Raw genomic sequence first — 26785 nt, 5'->3', positions numbered from 1 at the left:
GAGGAGAAAAAGCAGAAAGGAAAAAAAAAGATTGGCAACAGTTGTTAGCTCACGTGTCAATCTTTAAAAACAAACAAACAATAACAAAAAAAACCTGATGTGGCTATTCATGTACCTTTATATACTGTCACATACACTTGTCAAGTTCCCAAAAATTTAACTTATTATTTTAGGGAGAATTGACATCTTTATAATATTGAGTTGACCCATCCGAATAGTTTCTCTCTCCATTTATACTGAACTTTTATGTCCTTTAACAGTTTCAGATTTTTTCCATAAAGGTTTTACATACATACAAAGAATATTCTTTTTTTTTTAAAGATTTTATTTTTCCTTTTTCTCCCCAAAGCCCCCCAGTACCTAGTTGTGTATTTTTAGTTGTGGGTCCTTCTAGTTGTGGCATGTGGAGCGCCGCCTCAGCATGATCTAATGAGCGGTGCTAGGTCCGTGCCCAGGATCCAAACCGGCGAAACCCTGGGCTGCCGAAGCAGAGCACGTGAACTCAACCACTGGGCCGCCTGCAGCGGAGTACACGAACTTAACCACTCGGCCACGGGGCCAGCCCCTAGAATATTCTTAATTAATTTAAGTTCTGAATACTTTATAGATTTTGTCACTATTGTGAATGATATTTTGTTTTCTATGATTCCTAGTTGATTATACCAGTGTAAAGGAGAGCTATTAGCATTAAATTTTTCTTGTATCCAGTAAAGTTCCTGACTCTCCTATTTGTTCTAATGGTTTGCTTATTGTTTCTGATAGATTTTCCACATAGGTAATCATCATCACAGGTAACAACAGCTTATCTTTTCCTTTCCTGTCTCTATACTGCTTATTTCATTTTCTTAGTACATTGGCCAGGACCCCCAGTATTGCAGTAGTGGCAACACTGTCTTATTCCTGTCTTTACAGGGAGGGCATCATTAAATATGTTAATTGTAGGTTTCGGTTTTTAAAATTTTTTTTCTGAGGAAGACTGGCCCTGAGCTAACATCCGTGCCCACCTTCCTCTACTTTATATGTGGGACGCCTACCACAGCATGGCTTGACAAGTGGTGCATAGGTCCTCACCTGGGATCCAAACCCGCAGACCCTAGGCCGCCAAAGCGGAACGTGTGAACTTAACCACTGTGCCACTGGGCTGGCCCCAATTGTAGGTGTTTCATAGATATTCTTTTTCAAGTTAAAGAAGTTGTTTCCATTCCTAGTTATCTGAAGTTTTAAAAGTTAAAATTAGGCATTGCACTCCATAAGGTTTTTTTCTGTTTCTGGTCTTACAATCATGTGATCTTTCTCCTTTAGTCCACTAGTGCAATTAATAGTATTGGTTGATTTTCTGATGATAAACCATTTGGGTTGGTAGAAATGGTCTCAGTTGCATGTGCAGAATCCCAGCAACAGTCTGGAGACCTAAGGGCACTCACTCCTTAGCTTGCAGTCTGGAGGTGGGCCACCTTGGGGTGGTCTAGCAGTGTGATGGTGTCATCCCACAGAAGGAGCCTATCTTTCTATTTTGCCATCCTCAGCACACTGGCTTTTTGTCCTCATGCTAGTCACCTCATGGTCGCAAGATGGCTGCCACATTCAAAGGCATAAATCTGGTGGTGAAAGGAAGGGAGCAGGAGCAGAGGCACAAAACTGCTTTACCTTAAGTGATGCTCCTTTTATCAGCAAAGGAGAAGCTTTCCCAGAAGCCCCCTCCCCTGGCAGACTTGTCCTAGTGTCATTGGTCAGAAATGGATCACAGTGCTCTGGCTGCGATGGAGGTTTGCCTTCTGAGTATCTGGCAAAGGAGAAGGGGAGGGCTGTGACTAATGGCAACTTATCCCTTGGGGCTGGGCACGCGCTGCTCCCAACAGGCTGGGGTTCTGTCGGGAAGGAAGAATGTGGGGGCACATACCATCCTTGCATTTCTGGGACAAACTTGACTTAATCAGGTTGGACAATTCCTTTTTCAATAAACTTTTGGATTAATTGGCCCATATTTTATTTAAGATTTTCACATTTATATTCCTAAGTGAATGGGGCCTATATTTTTATTTTCCTGTCATGTCCTTAGCTGAAGTAAAAACGTCAGAAAACTAGTTAGCTTGCCTTCTCTTTCTATTTTCTGGAACAACTTGTATGGAGTACAGATGCTCCATTCTTGCAAAGTTTGGTGGAACTCATCCACAAAGCTAGCTGGGAGTGGGTTCGCTGCAAGGAGAGAGCTTTCATTATCATTTCGTCACACACTATTCTTTATAACTGCTGCTTTCTGCTTCAGTTTACTGATATTCCCCCCTTTTCCCTCTATATAAAGTAGCACTTATTTTTGGTAATGATTGAATAAAATGAATAAAAAACCGAGCCTTGGGATAAGGTGACGAGGATTTCCTGTTTCAGATTCTTGCTCAGTAAAGCTTTTCCTCATGTTGAAATGAAGTGGATAAAGAAATCCTAATCTTGGGGCCGGCCCCGTGGCATAGTGGTTAAATTCAGTGTGCTCTGCTTCAGCAGCCCGGGTTCATGTGTTTGGATCTGGGCATGGACCGACATCACTTGTCAGCTATGCTGTGGCAGCGACCAACATGTAAAGTGGAGGAAGGCTGGTACAGATGTTAGCTCAGGGCTAATGTTCCTCAAGCAAAAAAAGAAGAGGATTGGCAACAGATGTTAGCTCAGGGCTAATCTTACTCAGCAAAAACAAACAAATAAACAAAAAAACCCCCTGAAATCATAATCAAATATAGGAATCTGTTTCCTCTATATTTAGAACATGTGGAGAAAATTAATTTAACTTTGATCATATATTCCTCTTAAAAATTCAGTTCTACATATTCTTAAATAGAGAAGATCAAATGATCAGAAAAATAAATTTCTCCTGTAAAAACTGGTCACATTTGATCACAATGTAACATTCAACTAATACAAACACTGCTTTCAAAGGCATGAGAGTGTTATCAGCCCCACCAGGTGTGAACGTATCTGCGCTCCTGTTGCTTTGGTTCAAAAGAATAGGACAGAATCATTAATAGTAAACTAAGTACCTAATATTTTCCCTTCATTAATTTAGAATAGATTATTGGCAGGAGAAATAGTCAAGATAAATAGTTCTACTCTAACAAAGACTATTAAAGGAAGTGTTTGTTCATGATCTCATCACAGTACCAAGGGAACTTTTATAAGGAAAATACAGAAGGGCAGGAAAAAGATCCACCAGCCGTCACAAGCAAGCAATGTCACAAGACATTACGTGTGTTGACAGTGTGTCCTCTACAACTGTATTAGGAGTAAAAAGGTGACGATGCTATAATATGAAAGGAAAATAAGAATTGTATTTATTTGGTATTTATACAGCTGTCATAAATTACAAAAATGGATACAGTCATAACCGTCGTCATGTAACCCATGGCATCTGAAAGCAAACACTCTTTGCAATTATTGAAAATGGCCGTTAAGAACTAAAATACACAGCTCTATGCTCTATATGTAATCCTCCACTGTGTGTTTAAACAATGTATTATTTTAATTTTTTTAACTAATCACTTTTAAAAACTGAGTAACAATTTATATACAGAGAAATACCGAGATCTTAGGTGTACAGTTCCATAAGTTCTGACAAACGTGTCCGCCACCCTTGGTGGTGACAGAGAACATTTCCATCTCTTCCCTGTGCCCCTTCCGGCTCAGTCCGCCCAACCAAGCAACCATTGGTCTGGGTTGTGTGAAAGTCTCCTGCGGACATATGCTTTCCTTTCTCTTGGATAATTCCTAGGAATGGAATTCCTAGGTCGGGGGGGAATGCATGCTTTTAACTTTGGGAGAAACTGCCCGTCTTCCAAAGTGGTTGTCTATTTTACACTCCCCCACTTACTTTAAAAAAAAAAATTGAGTTCCACTTACTTTTGATATGACTAGTATGAATATTAAGAGGATTAAAAGTCAACACGAGTTGGGAATATGAACCATGGATCTAACACGCATCATTCTAGAATTGCTTCCCGCATCCTTACCGCTCGAGGATTCACACCTCATCAGGCTGTTCCGGTGCTGGGAGTTGTCAGCAGTTTTCCCCGAGCCTGAATCATTTCCTCCCGGACTTTCAGAATCAGCGGCATCCTGGCGGCGGCAGCAGCGGTCGCATCACCTTCTCCACCGCCTTCGCACTCTCCCAGGCCGGGCGCGCCGCGTCGTAGAAACTTCCCGCGAACGTACTGTCCGCTCTTGGCTGATACTGAGACTTCCCTTCTCGACTCATTTTCTTGTCTTCTGTTCTGAAGTGGGAAGGTGATTCGACGTCTCCTTTAACAAGACGACCGGTATGGATTTTCCTTCCGTACCGCTAAGTCCCCAAACTTTTTTCTTCTTTACCCAGGTCAGTAAAGAGATCCCCGCCTGGGGAGGGCGGACGCTCCACCGGGGCCTGGGGGCCTCCCTGGCTGCGCTCGCGTCGCCACATCCCGGGGGGCCCGCTGAGCCGTCTCCCTTCTCTTCCTTTCCATTCTCTCCTTCCCTCCCTTCTCTTCCTCCTCCTTATCCCCCTCCTCCCCCTCCTCCTCCGCCCCTCCTCTCTCATTTCTGCCCCTCTCTTTTTGAAGTTATTTATTATGAGTCTTTGCCATCTTCATCTCTCTGCAGGGGAGCACGCCCCCCTTGGCTCTGGCCTGCTGTTTCCCTCCGACGCCAGGACCCTCCACCTTCTCTCTTCCCAGGGGTTTCTCAGGTTTGCAGCAAGGCTTTGACGCTTAAGGAGGGAGCCAGCGGCCCAAGTGATTTCACCACCTTGTGCGTTTTTTATGGCTTTCCATGGGCACTTTGTTACGAAAGGAGATAAGCCATGTTCTCTCAGTTTATCATTTGCTTGTCTTTGGTTTTATACTTTTGACCCTACAGAAGTTTTTTGCATTTTTTTCTTTTTCTTTTTCTTTATGGTCTGATTTGAGGCTCCCAGGAAGGCAAGGAAGGCCTTCTTCCCTCCACGATGATGAATACATCCATCCTGATTTTACCCTAGGACTTTCTTGGTTTCATTTTGCATTCAAATATCAGACCGCCTGGTGGAAGTGGGGAGATGAGGGTCTGGTGGTTATTTTGATGATTGATTTTCCAGTTGTCCCAACAGCATTTATTTGACTAAGCCTTATATTCCATATTAATTTGCTTTATTTTTTTTAAAGATTGGCACCAGCTAACATCTGTTGCCCATCTTCTTTTTTTTTTTCCCTTCTTTTTCTCCCCAAAGCCCCCCAGTACATAGTTGTATATTCTAGTTGCAGGTTCTTTTGGTTGTACTATATGGGACGCCGCCTCACCATGGCTTGATGAGCGGTGCCATGTTTGCGCCCAGGATCTGAACTGGCGAACCTAGGCTGCCAAAGTGGAGTGTGCGAACTTAACTACTCGGCCACGGGGCCGGCCCCTGATGTATTATTTTATCTTTATTGTATTGCAGATTCCCATATATTGGAACAAATAATATTGTGTTCCATTGACATGAATAGGCAGTTTTCAGAAAATAGAAATATATGTAGATGGCCAGTACACCAGCTGAAAAAAAAAAAGCTCAACCTTTTTCATCAAGACATGTAAATCTAAGTAATGAGATAGGAGTTTTCACCTGTCAGTTTGGCAAAAATTTAAAAGTTTGATAATCTTTCCTGAGGAGGGTATGACGAAACAAGCATTCTCATACTCTGTTGGCATGAACGGAAGTGGGTACGTGCTTTTTGGACAACAATTTGGCAAAAGGCATCAGCAGTTCTGTGTGTGTCTGTGTGGGGTTGTTTTTTTTTTTTTTTGAGGAAGATTAGCCCTGAGCTAACTGCTGCCAATCCCCCTCTTTTTCCTGAGGAAGACTGGCCCTGAGCTAACATCCATGCCCATCTTCCTCTACTTTATATGTGGGACGCCTACCACAGCATGGCTTGCCAAGTGGTGCCATGTCCGCACCCAGGATCCAAACTGGTGAACCCTGGGCCACCGAGAAGCAGAATGTGTGAACTTAATCGCTGCGCCTCTGGGCCGGCCCCTATGTGTGTTTTTTTAATGCATGAACTCTGTCCCAGCAATTTCACTGCTAGGAATTTACTCTACAGATATACTTCCAAAAGTATGCTAACGATAAATGCACAAATATGTTCACTGTTGCATAGTATGTAATCTCAGAAACCCAAGTGGTTAGCATCTTAAATGTCTATCCATTGAGAACTGCATAAATGATCTATGGGGCATTCATACAACGAAGAGTGTGCAGCAGTTAAAAAGATGAAGACAACTTGTATGCCCTGCTATGGGCCACTCTCTACGGTATAGTAAGTGAGAAAAAGATGCAGGATAGTAAACATACTCTGATGCTTTCCATATATGTTAAATCAATAAATGCATATACATATACGTATATACACGGCACATATGCTACACTTTGATCTAGAAGCATTGAATTTACAAGAAACTGCTAACCTTTGGGAAAACGGACTGGGTGGAAAGAGGAAAGCTTTTGATTTTCATTATGCCTTCCTGTACCCTTCAATTTTTCTAGTGATGGCATGTATTACTTTTTTATCATCAGAAAGGTTTTTCTGGGTATTGTGTTATGGGGCATTTTTGTTTTCTTTATACTAGTTTATTTTTTTTAATCCTAATATTTTTAAGTTGAGAAAAGGGGGATTCACTGGAAAGACGCTGAGGTGCCTCATGCCGTCGAAGGAAGTGCTGGGCCCCCAGGCTGCAGGAGACAGTGCGGCTGGGCCTCAGGAATTTCTGGGGACCAGGGGCTGGGATGCTGACGGCCCTTTCTTGTCTCTACTTGTCTCTGTGTATCAGCCGCCTTCTCTCTCACTCCACGTAAAAGATGAGGAATGAAACATGGCTGCCCCATGCATCTAAATGTCTTATCTTTCAGCTCCTACAGCAGCGAGACCGCCTTCCTGAGTTCCTGCTTGACAAAATTCTCAAGGAAGGACTGTCTTTGGCCTGGCTTGGGTCAAGTGTCCTCCCCTGGACCCATCAACTCTGGCCAGGGGAGGGGGGTGGGTGGGAGGTGGGGAGTGTCTCTAAGAAGCTGGCAGACCCTCTGAGGTCACATGGTTGGAGAAGAACGGTTCTCGGTAGAAGGGAGGGTGCTGGGAAGATAACACTGAGCTCATGCCTTCATTGGTTCAGAGTGCCCATCATGTGCTGGGCTCTGCAACCAGCAAGGGCTCAGCCATCAGCGAGCTTAGGTTCTAGTGAGGGAGACAGTCTGGAAATTGGTGTCTGCCAGACCTCCCTGTCCTGGCTCAGCCGAACCCACTTTCCCGTTCACAAAAGAAAGAGGAGCTCTTTTTGTTGCAGGCAGAGGAGGCCCTCATCAGACCAGCTCGGGGATATTTCCACTGTGCGGGCACGGATGACTAAGGAACAGAGCCTGGCAGGCCGGGCCACGGAAGGCGGCTCAGCTGTTCTGAGTTGCCAGCCAAGAGCCAGTAGGTGAAGGGAGTGGCTTCCTGTTGAGCTGAGATCTTTGGGTCCAGCTTGGAAGTCAAGATGTCCCCGAAACAAAATAGTCAGGCAGCCCACCAAGGTTCTGTGGAATTGTTATTATAGAAATACAAACCCCAGGCCTGGCTCCACCAACTTGGCAGGAAGTCTCGGTCCCTCAGGCTATCGTCATCCTGAGCAAACACAGAAGACGCGGCGGCTCAGTTCTGGCCTAGCACTCCGGAACGGGATGGCTGCCGGGGTGGGGGTGGGGAGTGGAGGTAAGAGCCCCTCCTGCAGACTCCCCAGGGCAAGGTTTTCTGATGTGTGTGCTCTGTCAGAGATGCCTGTGGGATTCACTGGTCTGAGAAAGGTCTCCACCCGCAAGTTACAGCCCCAGCTGGGGACTCAACAGCAGAGTGCTCTCCTATAGATGTGATCCCTGCCTCCGGCCAATGGCCCAAGCTGCAGTCTGTGGGTGTGGGCATCAAGCGATGAGTATTTCCACTCCCCCCCACCCCCTCAAACTACTCTCCTGCATGCAGGTTGTTGGTCCAAATGTGGTTTTGCGCCACTATTGTATCTTATGGGATGTGGGGTGTGTGTGATACATTGTTTATACATGATGTAATGATGGCGCTTAAATTGAGGATTTAGCCCATAGTTTGGAGAATGGATGGAAATCACGCCTGGAGGAGACTGTACGTAAATCTGAGGACACTGGACTCTGAGGTCAAGGGCTTTGTCAAAGGCCCCTGCCACAATCACTTTTGGAAGTAAGACATCAGCTTTCAATCCTGCTGGGAAGGCCATAGTGCATTTTCAGTTGTCGCAGTGAGAATGGGATCACGACAGGGTGTTTTAGGAACTAAATATGCAGGAAGTGGGCGGAGCTGGTAAGGGTGGAAGGCTCTGGACATGTGGGTGGCCACACCCACTGCCCTTGGGCAGTCTTGGGCCAACCCCATGAGTGTTCCGTGCCAGTCCCCCCATCCCCCAGCCTCGTGGCATCAGGCAGGTAGCAATGGGAGTAAAGGCTGAGTTGACTGCATCTGCAGAGAGAAGCCAAGAGCACGACTTGGGGCCAAGACCATGGTGAAATGATGCAGAAGCTATGAGAAAGCAGAAACCGCACAGCAGAAAGGGGATATACAAAGTAGAGGGAAAAGGCAGCTGGTCAGGAGTGAGAGGAGCACAGAGCAGACAGAGCAGAGGCAGGAGAGGTGGGAGTGGCCAGTCCCCAGAGCTGCCTTAGCCTCTGACACTGGTCCAGTGTGTTCCATCCACCTGTAAGGCTGTGGATCTGATTCTTGCAACACAAAGAAGCTGAGTGACATGGTACACTACTTACAGCTTCCATGACTCCTGCTTTTTACCCTTTGACAGTTCTGGTGTCACTGTCTGTTTATTGGTCTCTCCCGCCTCCTCGAGGCCGTGTTTTATTCACCTCTATAATCCTAGCATCTGGCCCTGTGTAGGGAACCCCGTAGGTGCCCATTGCTGTTTGAGTAAATATCTGCATTTATCACAACTCCTGGACTAGGCCCTGACGCAGAGGCTGTGGAATGGGCAGCAGCACAGATTTTAGAGTCAGTGTGTGTAACAGCCACGTGCAAGGTGAGCTGGGCCAAAGAGATTCTTCCTGAGGGTCTGAAGTGGAAAACGTGGAATAAGGCAATCAGCAGTGGAAGCAGAGGCGTCAAGGATGTGTGGGAAGCGGACAAACTGTGTGGACCCTCTGGTCTTTGGTTTCCTTGCTTGTTACATGGGGGTGATTATGACGGAGCTCATAGGGAGAGGAAGACCGCCAAAAATGATGGACATGCAAGTGTTTAGTGAAGTGTAAAACAAACACAGGTGTACATGATCAATAAAGCTGACTGACAAATCTCATGCATTATTGTCAGCCTACTTGTGTGACCTTGGCCCTGACCTGAGAGTCCGCTTTCGTACATTCAGGTCAGTGGTAACTGCTGTGCTGGCCCGGTGTGGGGAAGCAACGGGTAAGGATCGAAAGTGCTAAGTCCAGCACCTCCTACCGGGTGAGGAAACATATGGATAGCTTCTTAAAAAACAGATTTCTGGCACCCCATCTCTGCCACCCTCTTAAATCAGTGTTCTTTAGGGATGGAGCCTAGGAATGTGAATTTTAAATAAGCACCACAGGTGAAGGATTAGGGTGGTCCAAGGAGACTTTAAGAAACACTGAAAGGATCAATTAAGGTGTGAGGCGGGGTGGGAGCTGGGGAAGACAGTACTATCACCTGTGGCCACAAGGTGGCAGCAGGGAGAGGCAAGGAGAAACTGGCCCCCTCTAGCAGGTGCCCACTGAGAGGGGCTGGGGTGGGCATGCATGGGAATGAGGCTGTGGGAAGAGGTGGACCCCCGAAATCCTGCATGGTCTCCTTTGCCAGGTGAAATCTGTTACTGCAGACTGATCCCCTGTGACCGCCGGTCTCATTACCAGGTCTTATGGAGACTTTGCTACTGCCAAACTGCCGGCAGAAACTGCATTAGCATGACTCTGGCCGTGCTGTGTGGTGATAATGTGTGTTCCACACGGGTGAGTATGTGAGGCAAGGGATGTCACCTGCCCAGGGCAGCTTACTCAAAGGACACCAGTGCATGTTTAAAGCAGGGGCTGCTGCCAGTCTCTTGAAGGACCTGTCCACCTGCATCGGGCCTGCTTCAGTCATGAGAGGATCGGGTCTGTGACTTAGGAGCTGGCCAAAGACCAGACAAAGGATACTGGGATGGGGCGGGGGCAGGGAACACAGGATGGGGCAGCTGCCTCTGGAAGCAGCCAAGATGTTCCTGGCTGCAGTAGGGGTGGGGAGAGGATTAGGTGACAGTCCCCTGACCCAGCCCGGAACTAACACCCTCCTCCCCCTCACTCACCCACCCTCCAAGCTTCCTAAAGCTCAGAATAACCCCGAGGACCAGACAGCGGGATGGCAGGGGCTCTGCTCGGCGCCCTGCTCCTCTTGCAGCTTCTCGGTATGGACAGGGGTCAGAGGAGGTGGTCAGACACACACACGGAGATACTGACATAAAGGGACAGGACAAAGACAGAGACCAAGATGTAGACTGGGATGTAATATTTGGTCCCCAGGCACAATATCATTAGCTCAGGAGACAGACACGGAAAAATACCCAGCCTCAGAGACAGACACGCAGAGACTGTGCCGACCCAGAGGCAGAGAGGAGAGGCCCCGCAGCCTCTTCATCTCCAGTGACCCCCCTGCTTGACCCCATCCCCAGGCAGAGGTGAGGGGAAGAACGAGGAGCTGCGGCTTTATCACCATCTCTTTGACAACTATGACCCAGAATCCCGGCCAGTGAAGGGGCCTGAGGACACTGTCACCATCAGCCTCAAGGTCACCCTGACCAATCTCATCTCACTGGTAAGATACCCCCATCCCCATCTCCGTTTCTGAGCCTAAAATCCCACTTCTAACCCCAATGGCTGAGCCCTGTCCTAAAGTTGACTGGAACCCCACGTCAATCATCCTAATCTTCCCTTTGCAGAACGAGAAAGAGGAGACCCTCACCACCAGCGTTTGGATTGGAATCGTGAGTCAAATCTGGGGAACAGCATAAGTCCTGTCCAGGGGACCCCTTTCTCCCAAACTCCTCGTTGGCACTGGGTGGGAGATGCAGGACACACGTCTTTCCGTCCCCCACCCCTTAGGATTGGCAGGATTACCGACTCAATTACAGCAAGGACGACTTTGGGGGCATAGAAACTCTGCGAGTCCCTTCAGAACTCGTATGGCTACCAGAGATTGTGCTGGAAAACAAGTGAGGACCGAGCCAGACTGGCGGGAAGCCGAGGCCCGGGGTGTCTGGGCTGGAACTGGTTGGGGCAGGAGGCTACTTGGAGGGGGCGGGGGCCGCGGACCTGCGCAAACGCCGGGTTTCCCCGAGCACACAGTATTGACGGCCAGTTCGGCGTGGCCTACGACGCCAACGTGCTGGTCTACGCGGGCGGCTACGTGAGCTGGTTGCCCCCGGCCATCTACCGCAGCACCTGCGCCGTGGAGGTCACCTACTTCCCCTTCGACTGGCAGAACTGCTCGCTCGTTTTCCGGTGGGAAGAGTTACTCAGAGGCCCTGACTGTTATGGGATTATGGGATTATGGGGCAGAGGCGGGGCCAGATGTGGGACTCTAGCCCGGGGGCGGGGCCTTGAGCTGGGGGCGGAGCCATGCCTCTGAATGGGGTGGAGCCGCTCGAGCCGGTTAGAAGTAGGGTGGAAACAGAGGCGGGGCCTGGGCAATGGGGTGGAGCATTATTCCCCCGCCACATCCGAGCTTCCAGGGCCGGCTTGAGGCAGAGCCCGGGTCCGAGCTTCTGGGGTGGGGGCCCGGGCTCTGGCTCCGCAGCTCTCAGACGTACAATGCCGAAGAGGTGGAGTTCGTCTTTGCGGTGGACGATGAAGGCGAGACCATCAGCAAGATCGAAATCGACACCGAGGCCTATACTGGTGAGGCCCCCTTCTGCTCTGAAAAAACTGTTTCTAGACCGAGTCCAGAGAGGGCACCTGCAGAGTGGAGTTGCCTCAACCATCGATACTAGGGTTTGACTTGGGCAACTGGGCTTGAACTTACCCCTTTCCTGAAACCATTCTCGACCGTCAAACTGGTCCTGCTTCCTCGCTTGTGGTCGTTCCGTACTCTCACTGGGAATGCCCATTTCTGCCCGAATTGCCCTCATCTGACGGCCCATGGCACACGCAGTCCAGACCACCCGTCCCAACCATCCTGTCCAGACAGCAGCATTGTCTCCTCGGCCCGACGTCCCCCCGCGGTCAGCTGTGGGGCCGGAAAGCAGGGCAGGGCGCCGCACTCCCGAGGGTGGGCTGACCGTGCCTCCCATCCTGCAGAGAACGGCGAGTGGGCCATAGACTTCTGCCCCGGGGTGATCCGCCGCTACGACGGTGACGCCGCTGACGGCCCGGGGGACACTGACGTCATCTACACGCTCATCATTCGCCGGAAGCCGCTCTTCTACGTTATTAACATCATCGTGCCCTGCGTGCTCATCTCGGGCCTAGTGCTGCTCGCCTACTTCCTGCCGGCGCAGGGTAGGGAGGCCACCGACCCTAACCCCGGGCTCACTCCTGGGGGGCGGGGCCTGCTCTCACCGGGCGCTCCCTCCAGCTGGCGGCCAGAAATGCACAGTCTCCATCAACGTCCTGCTCGCCCAGACCGTCTTCTTGTTCCTAATTGCCCAGAAAATCCCAGAGACGTCTCTGAGCGTGCCACTGCTGGGCAGGTAAGCGTAGAGGGGGTCCTGGCGGTGCCCACGTGGAGGCGTGGCCAGCGTGAAAGGCGGAGCCAGCGAGCACGGAGCAGAGCAGGAGGGGCGCGCCGGTGGGGGGGCGGGGGGCGAGGCCATAGCCAAGTCACTCCGGAGCAGCTTTGGTTGGCTGGATTTTATTTACTTGGACGCGGGGTGGGGTGGGGCGGTGGTGGATTCTCTGGTTCTCCGTCCTCCGCACTGCTGCTGGACGCCACTTTGAGGTCTCCTGAGTATCTCTGTTGGGGGCGGGTTGGTTCAGTGCCTCCTCATCCCTGCCGCCTGTGGCCCCCAACTCACCCTCCATCCCCAACTCACCGGTTCCCCGGCGGTTCCGAGGCCCAGCTGGCGTCGCCACTGTTGCAGGAACGAGGCGGACCCGTGCAGACCCCGTCCGCACAGGCACAGCCACGCCCCCTGGAGGAGGAGCCCGGCGCTCGCTCCCGCGGCAGCCCCCACCTGCCGAGCCCCCTGCCCCGCGGCCTCGGCTACCCGGGCCAGCGCTCCACCCGGATCCCCACCATCTGGGGCTGGGCTCAGGCCGCCGTTGCCGCCGTCTAGTCGTCGCACCTCCTGCTGCAGCCACAGGGCTGAGATCTGCAGTGGGGGTGCAGGAGTTAGTGGGGATGCAGAGGTCCCTGCTCCCGCTGCCCGATCCCCCCTCCCAGTCCCTTCCTAGTCCCCCGGCGCCCCACCTCTAACAAGGTGGCGCCGAAGCTCACGACGCTGGCCGCGGCTTCTCTGAGCACCAGCCCCAGGGTGGGCTTCGGGGTGGGCGGCTTCTTCGGCTCCAGGGACTTCAGCTCTCTGAACCTCTGCTCCAGATATTCATGGGCTGCGGCCACAGCGAGTTCCAGGGAAGATAGAAGCGGGGGCTGGAGGGCCACCTGGAGAAGGAATATCGGGTCACAGGGCAGAGGTCGGGGGGGGGGCGTTGGGGACCTTCCCAGAGGGTCCCGAGGTGCCAGCTCTGGGGGGCATTGGGGTAGCCTTACCTCCGTGGAGCTGTGGAAGCGATAAACCCACAGCAGGGTTTCCAGGGAGCTGGGGGTCCCCTTCATGGCTGCCACCGGCGGAAGGAGGGGGAGGAGGGCCGGGGGACGCGTCTGGCCCCGCCAGTGATGAGCCCCTAAGGGGCATAACTCCACCCCTGGCGGAGATGTGTGTTTGTGAGGTCAGAGGACGAGCGGCGCCCTTTGTGGCTCCGGGGTAGTTGGAGGGTTGTGACGTCACGCACTCCCGGCTCCTCAGGTACCTCATTTTCGTCATGGTGGTTGCCACGCTCATTGTCGTGAATTGCGTCATTGTGCTCAACGTGTCCTTGCGGACGCCCACCACTCACGCCATGTCCCCGCGGCTGCGCCACGTAAGCGCCGGGTGGGCGGCTCGGGGTGGGAGGCGGGGCTTCGGGCTAATCCCTGCCCCGGCCCCGCCCCACCAGGTCTTGTTGGAGCTGCTGCCGCGCCTCCTGGGCTCGGGCGCGCCCCCCGAGGTCCCCCGGGCCGCCTCGCCCCCAAGGCGGGCGTCGTCCGTGGGCATCCTGCTCCGCGCGGAGGAGCTGATATTAAAAAAGCCGCGGAGCGAGCTCGTGTTTGAGGGGCAGAGGTACCGGCACGGAACCTGGAGCGGTGAGCCGAGTAGCCCGGGCGGGCCAACAGGGGCGCCTGCAGCGGGGGAGGCTTCTAATAACCGACCCCTGGGGTTGCCTCCACCAGCTGCCCTCTGCCAGAACCTGGGCGCCGCCGCCCCCGAGATCCGCTGCTGTGTGGATGCCGTGAACTTCGTGGCCGAGAGCATGAGAGACCAGGAGGCCACCGGCGAGGTGGGGCGCTGCAGAGGTCCCCCACCCTCTCTGGTGCGGCAGGCTCCTGCAGTCTACAGAACTCAGCTTGTGCCCGCCCTTCCCCAGGAGGTGTCCGACTGGGTGTGCATGGGGAAGGCCCTTGACAACATCTGCTTCTGGGCTGCTCTGGTGCTCTTCAGTGTGGGGTCCAGCCTCATCTTCCTCGGGGGCTACATCAACCAAGTGCCTGAACTGCCCTACCCGCCGTGTATGTAGACCCAAGCCCGGGGCCACACCGACTTCCACTTTCCTACTCATCTCCAGGAGGAAATTGATTTTGAAAAACAAATTGCTGCCGCTGTTGTATTATGACCCTTTCCCACTGCCAATAATCAATCTGTATTGTGCCAACTTCCCAAGAGGAGTTGTGTCTGCACCCGTATGTAGGTCTGGCCACCCAGCAGCAGGAATCAGGAGAGGGCAGACGATTCACGCAGGCTCATGGGCCCCAATCCTCCAGAAACAAGAATCACCCTGGATTCAGCCTTTCTCACCTCCCAGTTTTTCTCAGGCCCCATGTGACCCTCTAGCCCTTGCAGATTATAAGCGATCTTTATCCATCTCATAGCCAAACAGGACAGACCCCTTTGCAGGACTGGCACATATGGAGGCTGGAACCAGGAAGCCAGGTCCCTCTCTGGCCTGATCCTGCTGGAGTGGGCAGAGACCAAAGGCCCTCAGTGCAGATCCCCCACAGGCCCACAGGTTCAAGGCTGAGGATGCCCTGGCCCTCCCACAGTCACTTCTTCTAGGTCTTCCTGGCCGCGCACTGCCCCACCAAGACTCACTGCAGATTCCACCCTACCTTGCCCCCTTCATCCCAGCTCCGCTGGCTTGTCCTGGCTAGTATCTGGGATTGTGAAAGAACAAAGAATAAAACAGGGCCTGAAATGGTGGGCGCTGGTTGAATTGTCTTTATTAACAAATGGGATATCCAAGGCCACTACATTGAGGAGGGGTGGGGGTGGGGAGGGGACGGGGCTACTTGCTGCTCACACTATATACAGATGCAAGCACGGGGGTGTGGAGGGTGAGAGCTCCCTGCTCCCTCCCTCCACTAGGGAAGGGCAGAGGCTAGAAGAGATGGGGGTTGGAAAGGGGGAAATGTTTTGGCTGGCGGGGTCCCCCCTCCATTCCCTGGGGTTTGGGGGGAGGGGAATCATTAAAGTGCTTTCAGAAAATGAGGAAATGGTCCCTGCCCCTGGAGTGGCTGGTGACCCCCCTAAAACCTAGGGCCCAGTGACCCCCCCCAGGGTCTGGTACATTCAAGGGGGGAGCCGGCTCCCCTGACGTGCAAATAAAGGGGCCCAGGGCCCTGCCCAGTCAGCAGCAGCGGGGTTTGGGGTCCAAGCCCCAAGCACTCCCCTTTTAAATGGAGAAAAGGGGGGGTGGGGCTAGGCCCACTCAATTCCTGGTAAGGGGAAGCTGTGCCGCTCCCCAGAAGTTGGGACAGGCACAGTTTTGGGGAGAGAACATGTCAGGGAAGAGGATGGTCACGTGATCACAAAAGCATCAGGGGTCAGAGGTCACGTTCCCAGCAGGCTCCAGTGAATCAAACCAGTAAAAGCAAAAGCCCAGGGAGGGGAAAGAAGGGCGGCCTGGGAAGTCTGGCTGTGCGGGGAGTGGGTCCATGTGGGCCAGCCCCAGTCCAGGGCCCCGTCACCAGTTCATGATGCAGTTACGGTTCAGAGTCATGAAGTAAACTTGGCTGCTGCCCCCGGAGCGGACTGAGGCAAAAAACACCTGGGTGGGGTAGGAGAGAAGTCACTAAGGGATGGGGCAGGGTCTCAATTAACTGGGAGAGGGAGAGAGGGGGAAAGAAAGAGAGATAGAGAGACAGACTGCAGAATTTAGTCTCTCAGAGTGCCCCCCTTCCCTCCCTGCGACAGGAAAGGCAGAAATGCTTGGGGAAGGGGGTAGCTGGCAGACGAGGTGGGGGGGTGAGGGAATGTGGAGGTCTCAGAAACTGAAGGGGAGGGAAGGGCAGGCTGTGATTGCATGCTGTGCTCCCCGAGGGGCCCTCTTTCAGGACAACTCCACAACCATCTCCTCCCCCAACTCCGTCTGGGGCCCTAGGGTCATGGGGGCCAGACCAGTGCGGGGGCCCGAGCCCTTTCCAGGGGCCTCGCACCTTGTCATTCCGCTCACACAGGAACTTGAGCCTCTGGGCTCGTTTGTGCATGAAGACCCCATCCAGGTGGCCCGTCTCCACAGAGCGGATCTCAATGGCTTTCTCACCCCAGCCCATTATCTGGTTGGAGCAGATGTAGGCTGGGAGAGAAGGGAGTTGAGGGCCAGTGAGTTGTGGGCCAGCTTAGGGACATGTGGTCGGGGGAGGGGGGCACGATGGCACCTCACTCACCCACAGAAGTGGGCATCTCCCCCCACTGCAGCACCACATCCTTAATGATCCGCCCATATGTGTTGACGTAGACGCCCTCGTCCTCATAGCACAGTAGCATCTCCATGCCATCGGTGTTGGGGAGGAAGATGATGGCATGGGGTGTGATCTGGCTCTGGATCTGGGGAGGAGAAGGCAGACTGGAGTCCCCACGTCTGGGGCCCAGACTGGTGTTCCCACTCTGCCCACAGCCCACCAAGTGTACATGCACAGGGATGTAGATGTCATAGCTGTTCCCCGAGTCGACATCCACAGCATGGAAGCCAGCACTGGAGCCATAGATGACCTTGAGCCGCTGTCCCTCCTCTACGGTCAAGTCAACCAGCAGAGGGCGGTGAGGGAGGTCAGCGAAGGACTGTGGAGGAGAGAAAGGCTCAGGGGACACAAGTGGAGAAGCTGGACCTTGGAGCAGCACTAGGGGTGCTGAGGCTGCGCTTACCTTGAAGGCCATGAATTTGTGGTAGGGTTTGGGGGCCCAGGCATACACCTCCACGGAGTTCTTCAGGGCGATGACCAGGAACTTAATGCGTTCATATTTCACTGAGGGCAGGAAAGAAGAGGGATGCAGGGACTTCCCTTCTTGGGCTGTCGGCCCCTCCCACGGGTCTGTCACTACACCCCAAGCCCAGGTCCCTAGTCTCTGGCTTCAAGGCTTTCTTAGTTAGCTGTTAAGCCCAGACAGACACCTGTGTCTCTCTTCTCATAAACAAATGTGCCCTGGCCGCTCTGTTGTGACCTCCTCACCAACGCGGTAGTGCCCGCAGCCCTCCATGTCCCCCACGGTGGTCCAGCCCTGCTTCTTCTCCACTTCTGGGTCATTGTGCAGAATCTTGTTCCGGAGCCAGGACAGGTAATACACCCGCAGTTTGTTCCTTTTCCCTGAGGAGCGGACAGATACACTCCCTCACTGGAGGTCCAGCTTCTGCCTCCCTGCCATCCTTTCTCTGTGTACCACAAGGGGTGAGAGTGTCACCCCACCTTCCGGCTCCTGGACCAAGGGTGCCCTCCTCCCAGGCTGAAGATGGTGACAGAAAGCCGAGAAACTGAGCCCCCTCCTCCTGGCCCTGCCCCCACCCTGTACTCCACACACATACCTGAGATGGTGATGAGCAAGTTGAGTCCTTCCAGCACATCCATTTGCTGGAAGCGTCGCCGCCCGATGAGTCCATACACCTTGCCCTGCCCACTTCGGTCCAGCAACATCAGCCCGTTCTCGGTGCCCACCAGCAGGTTGACCCCTGCAATAGGAGCCCTTGGGCAGATCAGAGGCAGAGCCAGACCCTCACCTGACCAGGAGCCCAGGAGCACACCACACCCCTCTTCTCCTCCCCGGCCCCAGCTTACCCCAAAGGGCTGCACAGAGGATCTCGGAATTGAAGCGCTTCTTGTACTTCCGAATCTCGGGGGTTTCACTGTGGGCCCGGGTGTTGGTGGGGTTCACGTTGACCACAGAGCCTTTCCGCACATCATATTGTAGCTGATCGAGCCGACTGCCCTCTCCACCCACTAGGGCTGCAGGGAAGAGGAGAGGGGAGGAGAAGTGGGCTGCTGCCCTCCCTCCGTCTCTCCTGATCCCACCCCCTACATTTGCTCTTGACTCCTCTGAACACTCAGAAGGAAAGTGCAAGACTGGAGAATGGAGGAGGTGCACCAAGGAGTTGAAACAAGAGCCAAAAGGCCTGGCAAAGTCCTCGTTCTGTCACTCAGGTGCTGGGCCACTCTGAGCAATTTTCCTCTTGGGTCAGTGAGGCCCCAGAAGCCCTTGCTGCCTCTGGCCCAGGGCAGGTGCTCAAGCCAAAGGGAAGGCCAGGACTGTGCTTCATCAAGCCCCATCATCAGAAGCCCACCTGTGCTGCTCCCAGGCCTCATCGCAGATCTGTTCTCCCATCCTCACCTGTGATAGGGATGGTGTCCCCACTGCCTCCAGGCTGGTAGATCCCTAGGTCCACAAACATCGTGAAGGAGCTCTTGCCAGGGGCCTTTACGAGTCCTCGAGACTGGTACTGCAGGGGTGAGGGCAGTAGAACACATGAGACCCCAGCCCATGGCCCACCCACTCTGGAACCCTGGCCAACCAGCTCCCAGTGCTCTGCCCTGCCCACCGCAGTGCACCCTCCGCCCCAATAGCCCTCAGACCCCCTGCCCACCCCAGCGGGCTCCTCTCTCCACCCACTTACGTCGCCGCCTCCCTCCTTTGAGGGGGGGCTTTGACCTCTGCTGCTCTCAGTGGGTGAGTGGCTGGGCTGGACCACATCCGGCAGGTTTGTGTAACCGTTGCTGTCGGCGTGCAGCAGGCTTCGCTCCTCTTCAGGAGTCTAAAGGAACAGAAGGAAGGGGGCCAGTGCTGGGGCCAAGGAGGGTGCATGGCAGGCGCTGGGAAGAAGGGGGAGCCCACTCACACGCTGGACCACCATAGTCCCGCCCCCATAGGGGGTCTGGGTCCCGGCTATCTCCTCCACGTCGTGGACCACCATGGTGCTGACGCTGTCTGTGTCTCCATCGCTGCTATGGGAGAGAGGAAGGTCATGAGGCCCTCCAGACCCTGCCCACCATGCAAGTGACACAGGGAGCAGAAGAAGCAGGAGGACCAGTGCTTTCAGTCTCCATCCAAACCCCGTATGCTCAGCCGTCACCAAGCAGCCTCTGCCCCACTGCTGGGTGTTCCGTGCTTGGCACTCGGGGAAGGCTGGCCACAGAGAGGCACCTGAAGAGGCCCACTCCCAACTGAGAGGATAGTGGAAGAAAGATAGGAACACCAGCCCCTGTACCCCATTCTCTAGAGAAGGGGGGGAAGACCTGACCAGCAATGACAGCAAGGGTTCCCCACTCTGGGGAAAGAGGAACCCTTTTCCCTCAGACTTGCCCCAGAGCCTCATCCCCTCCCCTCCTGCCTGCATCCTGTCGGCACCTCCGAGGTGGGAGCACCCCTGCCCCCAGGATGCCCCCATACCGGGCCCCAGGGGTATCTCTGCTCCCCTCTGATGGTTCGCCGTTGCTTTCCTCCTCCTCGTCCTCACTGCTCTCCACTTCCTCACTGGATGAAGAGTAGTCCATGGCCTTCTTGGGAGGCCGGGGGGCCTCATCCATGGTCCGCTCTTTCAGCAACACAAAATCCTGCAGGGGAGGAACTGCATGAGGAGGGGAGGGGAAGGGACAGGGTAACAAGAGGGGCTCCCACAAGCAGGCCCCTACTCACTGACCTCACCAATGGCTCGCTTATAGCTCTGGGTGGGGCCACAGGGGAAGGCGGGCAGTCAGGAAGAGGCAGGAGAGAGGGTGAGAGAGGTTAGTAACTGAGAAGTGCCATCCTCTTATCCTGCAGCCCCCCTCACGCAGATTAATGAAGGCCCGGCCCCTGGCACCCGGCTCCTGGGGGCTCCAGAGGCTCCACATCTAGCCCTTAAGCCCCACCAAGAGGAGGCAGGACCACGGCTGCCACCCAAAGACTTACTGCAGGCCGGCCTGGCCGTGAGCGGTGGTCATCAGGCTTGGCTTTGTTCCCAGGGGAGAGCACTGGGGAGCTGTCCAGTTTGGAGGAGGCTGGACATGGCAGGGTGGGAGAGGGAGGTCACTGACTTCTGACAGGAATGGCCTCAAGCCCACACGCTGGGCTGACCTCTTGGGCCTGAGCCCCAGAGCTCAGTGCCATGCTCCATACCCAGCCTGGTCCCCATCCTGCCCCGAGAGTATCTCAGGCCAAAGCTGCCAAAGGAAGGGTCCGTCCTGATGGCAAATGCATTGGGGCCCCAGAGCAGGCTGCCCCAGCCCGGCCAACGTACCTCCCACACGGTTCCGCTCCAGTGAACCAGCCTGGGGGAGGTGCCCATGAGAGGCTGGGAGGACACTGTCTGATCGCTCCCAGCCAGGGTCACTCCTCCTGAGGTCGGGGTTACTGTGGGAGGAGCAGAGGCAGGGTCAAGGAGGCAGGGTGCTCCCCTCCCCGGGGTGCTGAGCTGCACCGCAGAGGGAGCCATCACCAGGGGAAGCAGGTGGCAGAAGTGAGGGTGGGAGTGAGTGGGGGGACAACTCCATTACCTACAGGCGTTGGGCGGGCCAGGGGGCTGAGCAGGGGGCCCTGGAGGCTTGGGGGTGCCCCGCTCTGCCCGCCTTTGCAGATAGATTTGCCAGGCGGAGTTGCTGCGAGGTCTGTGGAGGGAGCACAGGGGTGCCGGGGGCGGGGGCAGGGAGGGGGCTGAGGTGACTGGGTTGGGGCTTGCCCACCCCTAAGCGGGTAACCTGGCAAACTTCCCTCTGCCCCCCCTCCACTCCCCAGGCTGCCGCCAACTCCACCCGGTTGTTACCTGGCACGGACAGCCTGAGCTGGCCGGGACCCTCCGGCCCCACTGGTGTTAAGGGCAGTGGCAATAGATGAGGTCCTCTGAGGCACCTGAGGAGAGAAGAAAGAAGTCAGCGTGCCTTGTACTAGCTTGGTGCCGGGCACCCCCAAACACTTCCTCCTCACTGTTAACTCTGATACGTGCTCTCGTCGGCTTTTATGGAGAAGCAAACTGAGGTCAGGGAAGCTAATTAATTTGTGGAAGGTCACGGAGCTGGGATCATAATCCAGGGAGTCTGCCCTCTCATGCTCCCCGAACACCCTGGCATTCTTCCACTCCCACACTCACCGGTGGGGTCACCTCCACACATTCACATGCCGCCCCACCCACCAGAGTGAAGGTAAGCCCTGCGGGACAGAGGCCATGGCGGATGCCTCACCCTTCTCTTCCCCTCCAACCCGGAACCCATTGCCACCTGCCTGCTCCCTACTCGCTCTCCTCTTCCTCCCTTACTATTTCTCTGCTCTTTCCTGGTCCTGAATGGTTGTCCTTACCTTGGGTGGGGCCTCATTATCTGGCCGGACCCAGGCTGGGGGGTTCGGGCTGGGGCCAGGCCCTTCGGAGGTGGGGTCTGAATTCTGGCGGATGACAGCTCCTCGGGCGCTGGGCGTGGCGGTGGGTGTGGGGACAGCAGGGTCGGGGTCGTGAGAGGCTGGGAAGGCAGCCAGGTTTCTGGTGGGCTGGTCCTGCAGGGACTGGGATCGGGGTACAGGTGCTGCATATGGCTTCAGTGGGACCCGGTGTGCCACCAGGCTCTGCGGGGAGAGACCAGGGAGGGTGGGCTGCCCGCTCTGTGGCACATCCCCACCTGGGAGCTGGGGCCTGGGCTGGTTGGAAGGGGCAGGTAAAGCCTCTGGCTTCTGATTCTCCATGGAAGGAAAGAGACTCCTAGAGCCCAAGAACAGGTAAGACGTAGGAACAGACACATGCAGCAGCGAGCAGGTGACAGTCTCTGCCAAAGTATCCTGAGGTCTGTGATCCCTGGTTAATGGTGTGTGTGTGAACGTGCACACGTGTGTTAAGACAGGAACGAGGAGAGACTCACCTTGTGTGGTCCCTCCTGGGGCTCCACCGGCCTCTGCATAGGAGGAGTTTGGGACAGGGGTCCTGGGGGCCCAGGGGAGGCCTGGGGGACAGGGGGCTCAGGCCCTGTGCTGCTTGGCTTGGTCTTGGCCAAGGGAGAGTTCTGCTGTTTGTTCATCCTCGTCCTCTCTTCTACCTGTGATGTGAAAGGAAGCCAACCAGGCCAGCTTTTGCTTCCTTGTCCCCACCCATCCCACGGCTCCAGCCCTCCGGCCTGTGGCCCCTTCCCTTCTCAGGGCCCACCAGTGCCGAACAACCTTGCAGCTATCAGGCCTCAGGCAGTGGGGCCGGGAGGATGGAGTCCCAGGTGGCAAAGGAGGCAGTGAGTACCTCTCGGGCCCAGGCTGGTTTGTCAGCGGGGTTAATGCCCCGACCATAATGATACAGGGGCTTCCTGTCCCCGGGCAGGATTTGCTGCTGCTGCTGCTGCTTCTGAAGTTGCTGCTGCTGCTGCTGCTGCTGCTGCAGGGACTTGAGGTAGGCATGCTCCTGCTGCAGCTGCCTCTGGAGACGCTCTGACTGCCGCTGCTCTTCCAGCTGCTTCCGCTTGTATTCCTGGGCCCAAGGGTAGGGAGAGAGGGCTCAGCAGGGTGTGGCCCTGGAAGTTAGAGCAGGCACGCCCTTCCTTTTCTCCAACTGCCTAGAGAGGAGACGTCTTCCCTTGATGCTTGGGTGAATCCCTTCCCCTGAAGTGTCCCCATCCCATTCCAGCAGAGCTCTGAGGACACATCTTCCCAGGGGAAGCTAGGGGACCCCGTTACCAGCAGTAGGGCCTGTTCCTGGAGCAGCTGTTGCTGAAGGATCTCGAGCTGTCGCTGCTCCTCCTCTAGCCTGTGACGGATATATTCCTGGGGGGACGGGGGGTGGGGGGCAAAGGGCAGGGAAAGAGGGAGAGGCGGAGGGGGCGGCGGCGGCGGCGAAGGAGTTGGAGGAGGAGGAAGGGATCAGTGGGGTGAGGATGAGGAGAGCGGGGAAGAGCAATAGAGAGGGCAGGGTGGGATGAGCCCACCGAGGGCAGGGAATGAGGAGGAAGCCAGGGTGGAGGACCCATGAGGGAAGGTGCAGGGGAGAGGAGTTGAGGATGGGGCAGAGAGATGGGGAATGAAGGTACAGAGACAGGAGGAGGGCAGGAGCCGGGGTCGGGGGTTGAAGGGTGGGAGAAAACAGAGAGAAAGAGTGAAGCTGGAAAAGATAGGAGGAATCTAGGGGTCGGGAAAGAAGGGGAAGGGTACGGGGAGCAGGGGAGGCGGGCAGCAGGAGCGAGAGGGAAGGCCGGGAGGGCAGGGGTGTGGCGGTGTGCGCTGGGGGCGCTGTACCTGCTCCCGCTCGGCCTGCCGCCGCTCCTCCTCACGCCGCAGGGCCTGCATGTCCTCCAGCCGCCGCTGCTGCTCCTTCTCCTGCAGCTTCCGCTGCTCCCGCTCCCGCCGCTGTTGCTGCGGGTGAAGAGAGGGGTGGTCTTAGGGACCCTACCAGACGCTCAGACAGCACAGCCCTGGAAGGGGCATCCAGCCCATTTCCGTGCCTCCTGGAAGGGGATCCCTAATGGACAGCACGCCCAGGTCTCCTCCTCACTAGGGATGGTGGTGAGTGAGAAGGGCTCCAACTTGTTTCTATGACCCTACACGAGAGCCCACGGGGCTTGGCTTAGGAAAAGTTGCTGTCTCACACAGCTGCTGGCTTGGGACGAGAGAGACTGCTGCCCCTGGAGTGGGCCGAACTGGACAGTACCTGCCCCATCCACTCCTCCACCAAACAAGCAAACCAAACCAAACCAAACAATAACCCCCAGCACACTCCTGGCCTCTCAAATTAACCTCTGCCCGGAGGTCCAAATAGAGTGGGCTGTAGTGATAGCCACTGGCCAGAAGAGGGCAAGAGGCACCAGGGGACAGAAAAGCTACTCCGAGGACAGGGACTTGGCCCCGCTCCTTGGCCAACAGCAGTAGCCCAGGTTGCACTTTACTTTCACAATCTTTCTGACGAAAGAGTCTGCTAAAAAAAGAAGGGAAAAAGCACAACCCCTAAGGGCCATTCCAGTTGGGAGAACTTTGCTGTTCCTATCTCTACAATGAGGATCTGGCAGGCCTGCTCCAGGAAACACCGTGGTAGACACGATTTTCTGTTCTGTTACCTGAAAACAGTATTTATTAAAAGGGATTTGCACTAGGCTCTCTTGTAGCAAGCCAGCTCTGGTGGGCTAGTGGTTAAGATTCGCTCTCACCACCATGGCCCGGGTTCATTTCCTGGTCAGGCAACCACACCACTTGTCTGTCGGTTGTCACACTGAGGAGGCTGTGTGTTGCTGTGATGCCGAAAGCTATGCCACCAGTATTTCACATTCTAGCAGGGCCACCTGTGGTGAGCATATTTCAGCGGAGCTTCCAGAGTAGACAGACTAGGAAGAGGGACCTGGCCACCCACTTCTGGTCAATTGGACTGATCTAGCACTGGAAGGTGAGAGGATGGCACAAAAAGACTGGGCAGGGTTCCGCGCTGCTGTCCACAGGGTCACTGGGAGTCAGACGCAACTCCTCAGTACTAACAACTCTTGTAGCAGGCTTTCCTGCAAATTATGTTTTGTTCAACAAAGACAGGGGCCTGCTCCGGGGAGAGGCATGGACAGTGTGGATGCTTCCAACTATCTACTATTATTTAGATAACTTTTTGTTAAGCCCAGCTCTTCATGAGTTTTCAAATCATGTAATTGTTTTAACAAAAATCTCATCATTTAAGGCAATTTTTTTAAGCAACCTATACCTCTCCTTCCCCACCATGCCCCCTGCAAAATAAATACACTTAAACATGTATATATACAGATACATGCATATTTTAAATTGATGGTAAGAAAAGCAAACTGCAGCTATTTAAAAATAAGATTCTCGGGGCCGGCCCAGTGGCGCAGCGGTTAAGTGCGCATGTTCTGCTTCTTGGCAGCCTGGGGTTTGCTAGTTCGGATCCCGGGTGCAGACATGGTGCCGCTTGGCAAGCCATGCTGTGGTAGGCGTCCCACATATAAAGTAGAGGAAGATGGGCACAGATGTTAGCTCAGGGCCAGTCTTGCTCAGCAAAAAGAGGAGGATTGGCAGTAGTTAGCTCAGGGTAATCTTCCTCAAAAAAAAACAAACAAAAAATAAGATTCTCTATTAATTAAAATGAATTTCTCCCACCCACCTACAACTAGTCTGATTGACAAGACTGTACTTTTCAGCAAACCTGAGCCCAAACAACCAAAAGTAAAAGGCGGATATCTCCATGTTTGGCCCAGACAGCTGTGGAGAGTCGATGCCCAGGGGACTGAGGTGTTTGTATACAGACCCCAGCTCCTGAGATTTAAGGTACATGGAGCTCGACAAACCCAGGGTGGAGGTTTAGAGCCAGTCTTGTCCGTGGGGAACCAGAATGGCTTTACAGAATTGGCTCTGCTCTGAAGGGATGCCGAAGGCACAACCATCCACACAGGGCTGGGCGGGGCCAGGGCGCCCGGGGCCTGGCCTCTAACAGAGGACGGCAGAGCCTTTCCACACAGTCTGAAGGAAAGGGCTGGGGAAGCCCCTGCTTGCTCCTGTTCTCCCCACTGCCCTGAGGAACCAGGGAGCTTCCAGACCAAGGCACACCAGGAAGAGGGACCTGGCCACCCAGGAAGGGGGCCGGGGACAGGCGAAGGACAGCCCCACCTCCTCGACGCGCCGCCGCTCTTCCTTCTGCTCCTCGATGCGGCGCTGCCGCTGGTGCAGGAGGTGTTTGATGTGCGCCTCGGGGTCTCGCTGTTGCTGCTGCTGCTGCAGCTGCTGCTGCTGCTGCTGCTTTAGAGCCTCTGAATTGCTCTTATTCTCCTGCTGGAGCCGGAGAAATTCCCTGCGCAGGGTCGACTCCCCGGGCACGTTCATGATGGAGCTGGGTCAGGGTAGCACAATGGAGGTTGGGGTCAGAATCCTGCTGCTTCCCACTCTCATCCCTGGGCAGCCGCCTGAGCGGGCGCTTTACCTGGACCAGTCTGCCTCGGGTCACTCCACGTGACCGGGATCTGCCTTCCCCCTGCCCAGTCTTGGGCCGTCAGCCTGCAGCCCTGCATCACCCTCGCCCCACCTCGGGCTCATCCATTCGTTCCAATTCTTCTCAGCACTCAGGGATTCGGTTTTAGGAGTCTCTACCTGTCTGTGCCCACCACCCCCAGACTGAGCATCCCCAAGCAAGGACCACTGTCGTCCCCTCAGACAGTAAGTGACGGCCCTCGACCTCCACCGGCCAAGCCCACCTTGGCTCTCCTTCCTCTCCATGGCTGTCATCTTCCTCTTCGCTGCCACTGTACTCGTATTCTGTCTCCTCTGCAGGGGGGAGATCACTGCTGTGTCTTCACCCAGTGCCCCAGACCCCACCCTG

General features: G+C 54.8%; 3 protein-coding genes across 16 annotated transcripts in view; 1 reads left to right on the top strand and 2 right to left on the bottom strand.

Annotated features, from left to right (window-relative positions):
- Nucleotides 1–3359: 3359 nt before the first annotated feature.
- Nucleotides 3360–15480, top strand: CHRNE (cholinergic receptor nicotinic epsilon subunit). 4 transcript variants are annotated; one of them, XM_046677225.1, is made up of 13 exons: nucleotides 3360–4301; nucleotides 9908–10437; nucleotides 10702–10844; nucleotides 10969–11013; nucleotides 11132–11241; nucleotides 11375–11530; nucleotides 11826–11926; nucleotides 12326–12526; nucleotides 12603–12717; nucleotides 13993–14107; nucleotides 14183–14369; nucleotides 14457–14563; nucleotides 14651–15480. In XM_046677225.1, exons 2-13 carry the CDS (start codon nucleotides 10392–10394, stop codon nucleotides 14798–14800), a joined length of 1476 nt encoding a protein of 491 aa, XP_046533181.1. In that variant the 5' UTR covers nucleotides 3360–4301; nucleotides 9908–10391; the 3' UTR covers nucleotides 14801–15480. The 4 variants fall into 4 exon arrangements, with proteins under 4 accessions (XP_046533181.1, XP_046533180.1, XP_046533179.1 ...); XM_046677224.1 differs by having other exon boundaries at nucleotides 9855–10437; XM_046677223.1 differs by lacking the exon at nucleotides 3360–4301 and having other exon boundaries at nucleotides 5958–10003; nucleotides 10351–10437.
- Nucleotides 12729–14007, bottom strand: C11H17orf107 (chromosome 11 C17orf107 homolog). The gene is made up of 4 exons (XM_046677227.1): nucleotides 13737–14007; nucleotides 13437–13628; nucleotides 13060–13338; nucleotides 12729–12980 (listed from the first exon to the last, which is right to left on the bottom strand). The coding sequence occupies exons 1-4, from the start codon at nucleotides 13800–13802 to the stop codon at nucleotides 12879–12881; spliced, it is 639 nt and encodes a 212-aa protein (XP_046533183.1). The 5' UTR covers nucleotides 13803–14007; the 3' UTR covers nucleotides 12729–12878.
- Nucleotides 15481–15483: 3 nt separating the features above from the next.
- MINK1 (misshapen like kinase 1) overlaps nucleotides 15484–26785 on the bottom strand; it is a 50348-nt gene continuing 39046 nt past the window's right edge. The window contains exons 11-34 of one of the 11 annotated variants that reach the window (XM_046677212.1): nucleotides 26661–26730; nucleotides 26080–26299; nucleotides 23722–23838; nucleotides 23167–23253; nucleotides 22736–22960; nucleotides 22368–22541; nucleotides 21817–22077; nucleotides 21287–21372; nucleotides 21021–21131; nucleotides 20765–20877; nucleotides 20437–20525; nucleotides 20186–20209; nucleotides 19936–20099; nucleotides 19385–19490; nucleotides 19163–19300; nucleotides 18880–18988; nucleotides 18330–18497; nucleotides 18080–18223; nucleotides 17730–17864; nucleotides 17425–17525; nucleotides 17191–17340; nucleotides 16947–17106; nucleotides 16716–16855; nucleotides 15484–16327 (exon numbers count right to left, since the gene is read on the bottom strand). In XM_046677212.1, coding sequence (XP_046533168.1) covers nucleotides 16244–16327; nucleotides 16716–16855; nucleotides 16947–17106; nucleotides 17191–17340; nucleotides 17425–17525; nucleotides 17730–17864; nucleotides 18080–18223; nucleotides 18330–18497; nucleotides 18880–18988; nucleotides 19163–19300; nucleotides 19385–19490; nucleotides 19936–20099; nucleotides 20186–20209; nucleotides 20437–20525; nucleotides 20765–20877; nucleotides 21021–21131; nucleotides 21287–21372; nucleotides 21817–22077; nucleotides 22368–22541; nucleotides 22736–22960; nucleotides 23167–23253; nucleotides 23722–23838; nucleotides 26080–26299; nucleotides 26661–26730 — 3176 coding nt within the window. In that variant the 3' untranslated portion in view covers nucleotides 15484–16243. The remainder of the gene's footprint in view (nucleotides 16328–16715; nucleotides 16856–16946; nucleotides 17107–17190; nucleotides 17341–17424; nucleotides 17526–17729; nucleotides 17865–18079; nucleotides 18224–18329; nucleotides 18498–18879; nucleotides 18989–19162; nucleotides 19301–19384; nucleotides 19491–19935; nucleotides 20100–20185; nucleotides 20210–20436; nucleotides 20526–20764; nucleotides 20878–21020; nucleotides 21132–21286; nucleotides 21373–21816; nucleotides 22078–22367; nucleotides 22542–22735; nucleotides 22961–23166; nucleotides 23254–23721; nucleotides 23839–26079; nucleotides 26300–26660; nucleotides 26731–26785) is intronic. The other 10 variants (XM_046677213.1, XM_046677215.1, XM_046677219.1 and 7 more) reach the window with 10 other exon arrangements.

This window comes from Equus quagga, chromosome 11 (assembly GCF_021613505.1).
Source record: "Equus quagga isolate Etosha38 chromosome 11, UCLA_HA_Equagga_1.0, whole genome shotgun sequence".
Classification (NCBI taxonomy): Eukaryota; Metazoa; Chordata; class Mammalia; order Perissodactyla; family Equidae; genus Equus; species Equus quagga.
This window is presented reverse-complemented; position numbering and strand designations above follow the sequence as displayed.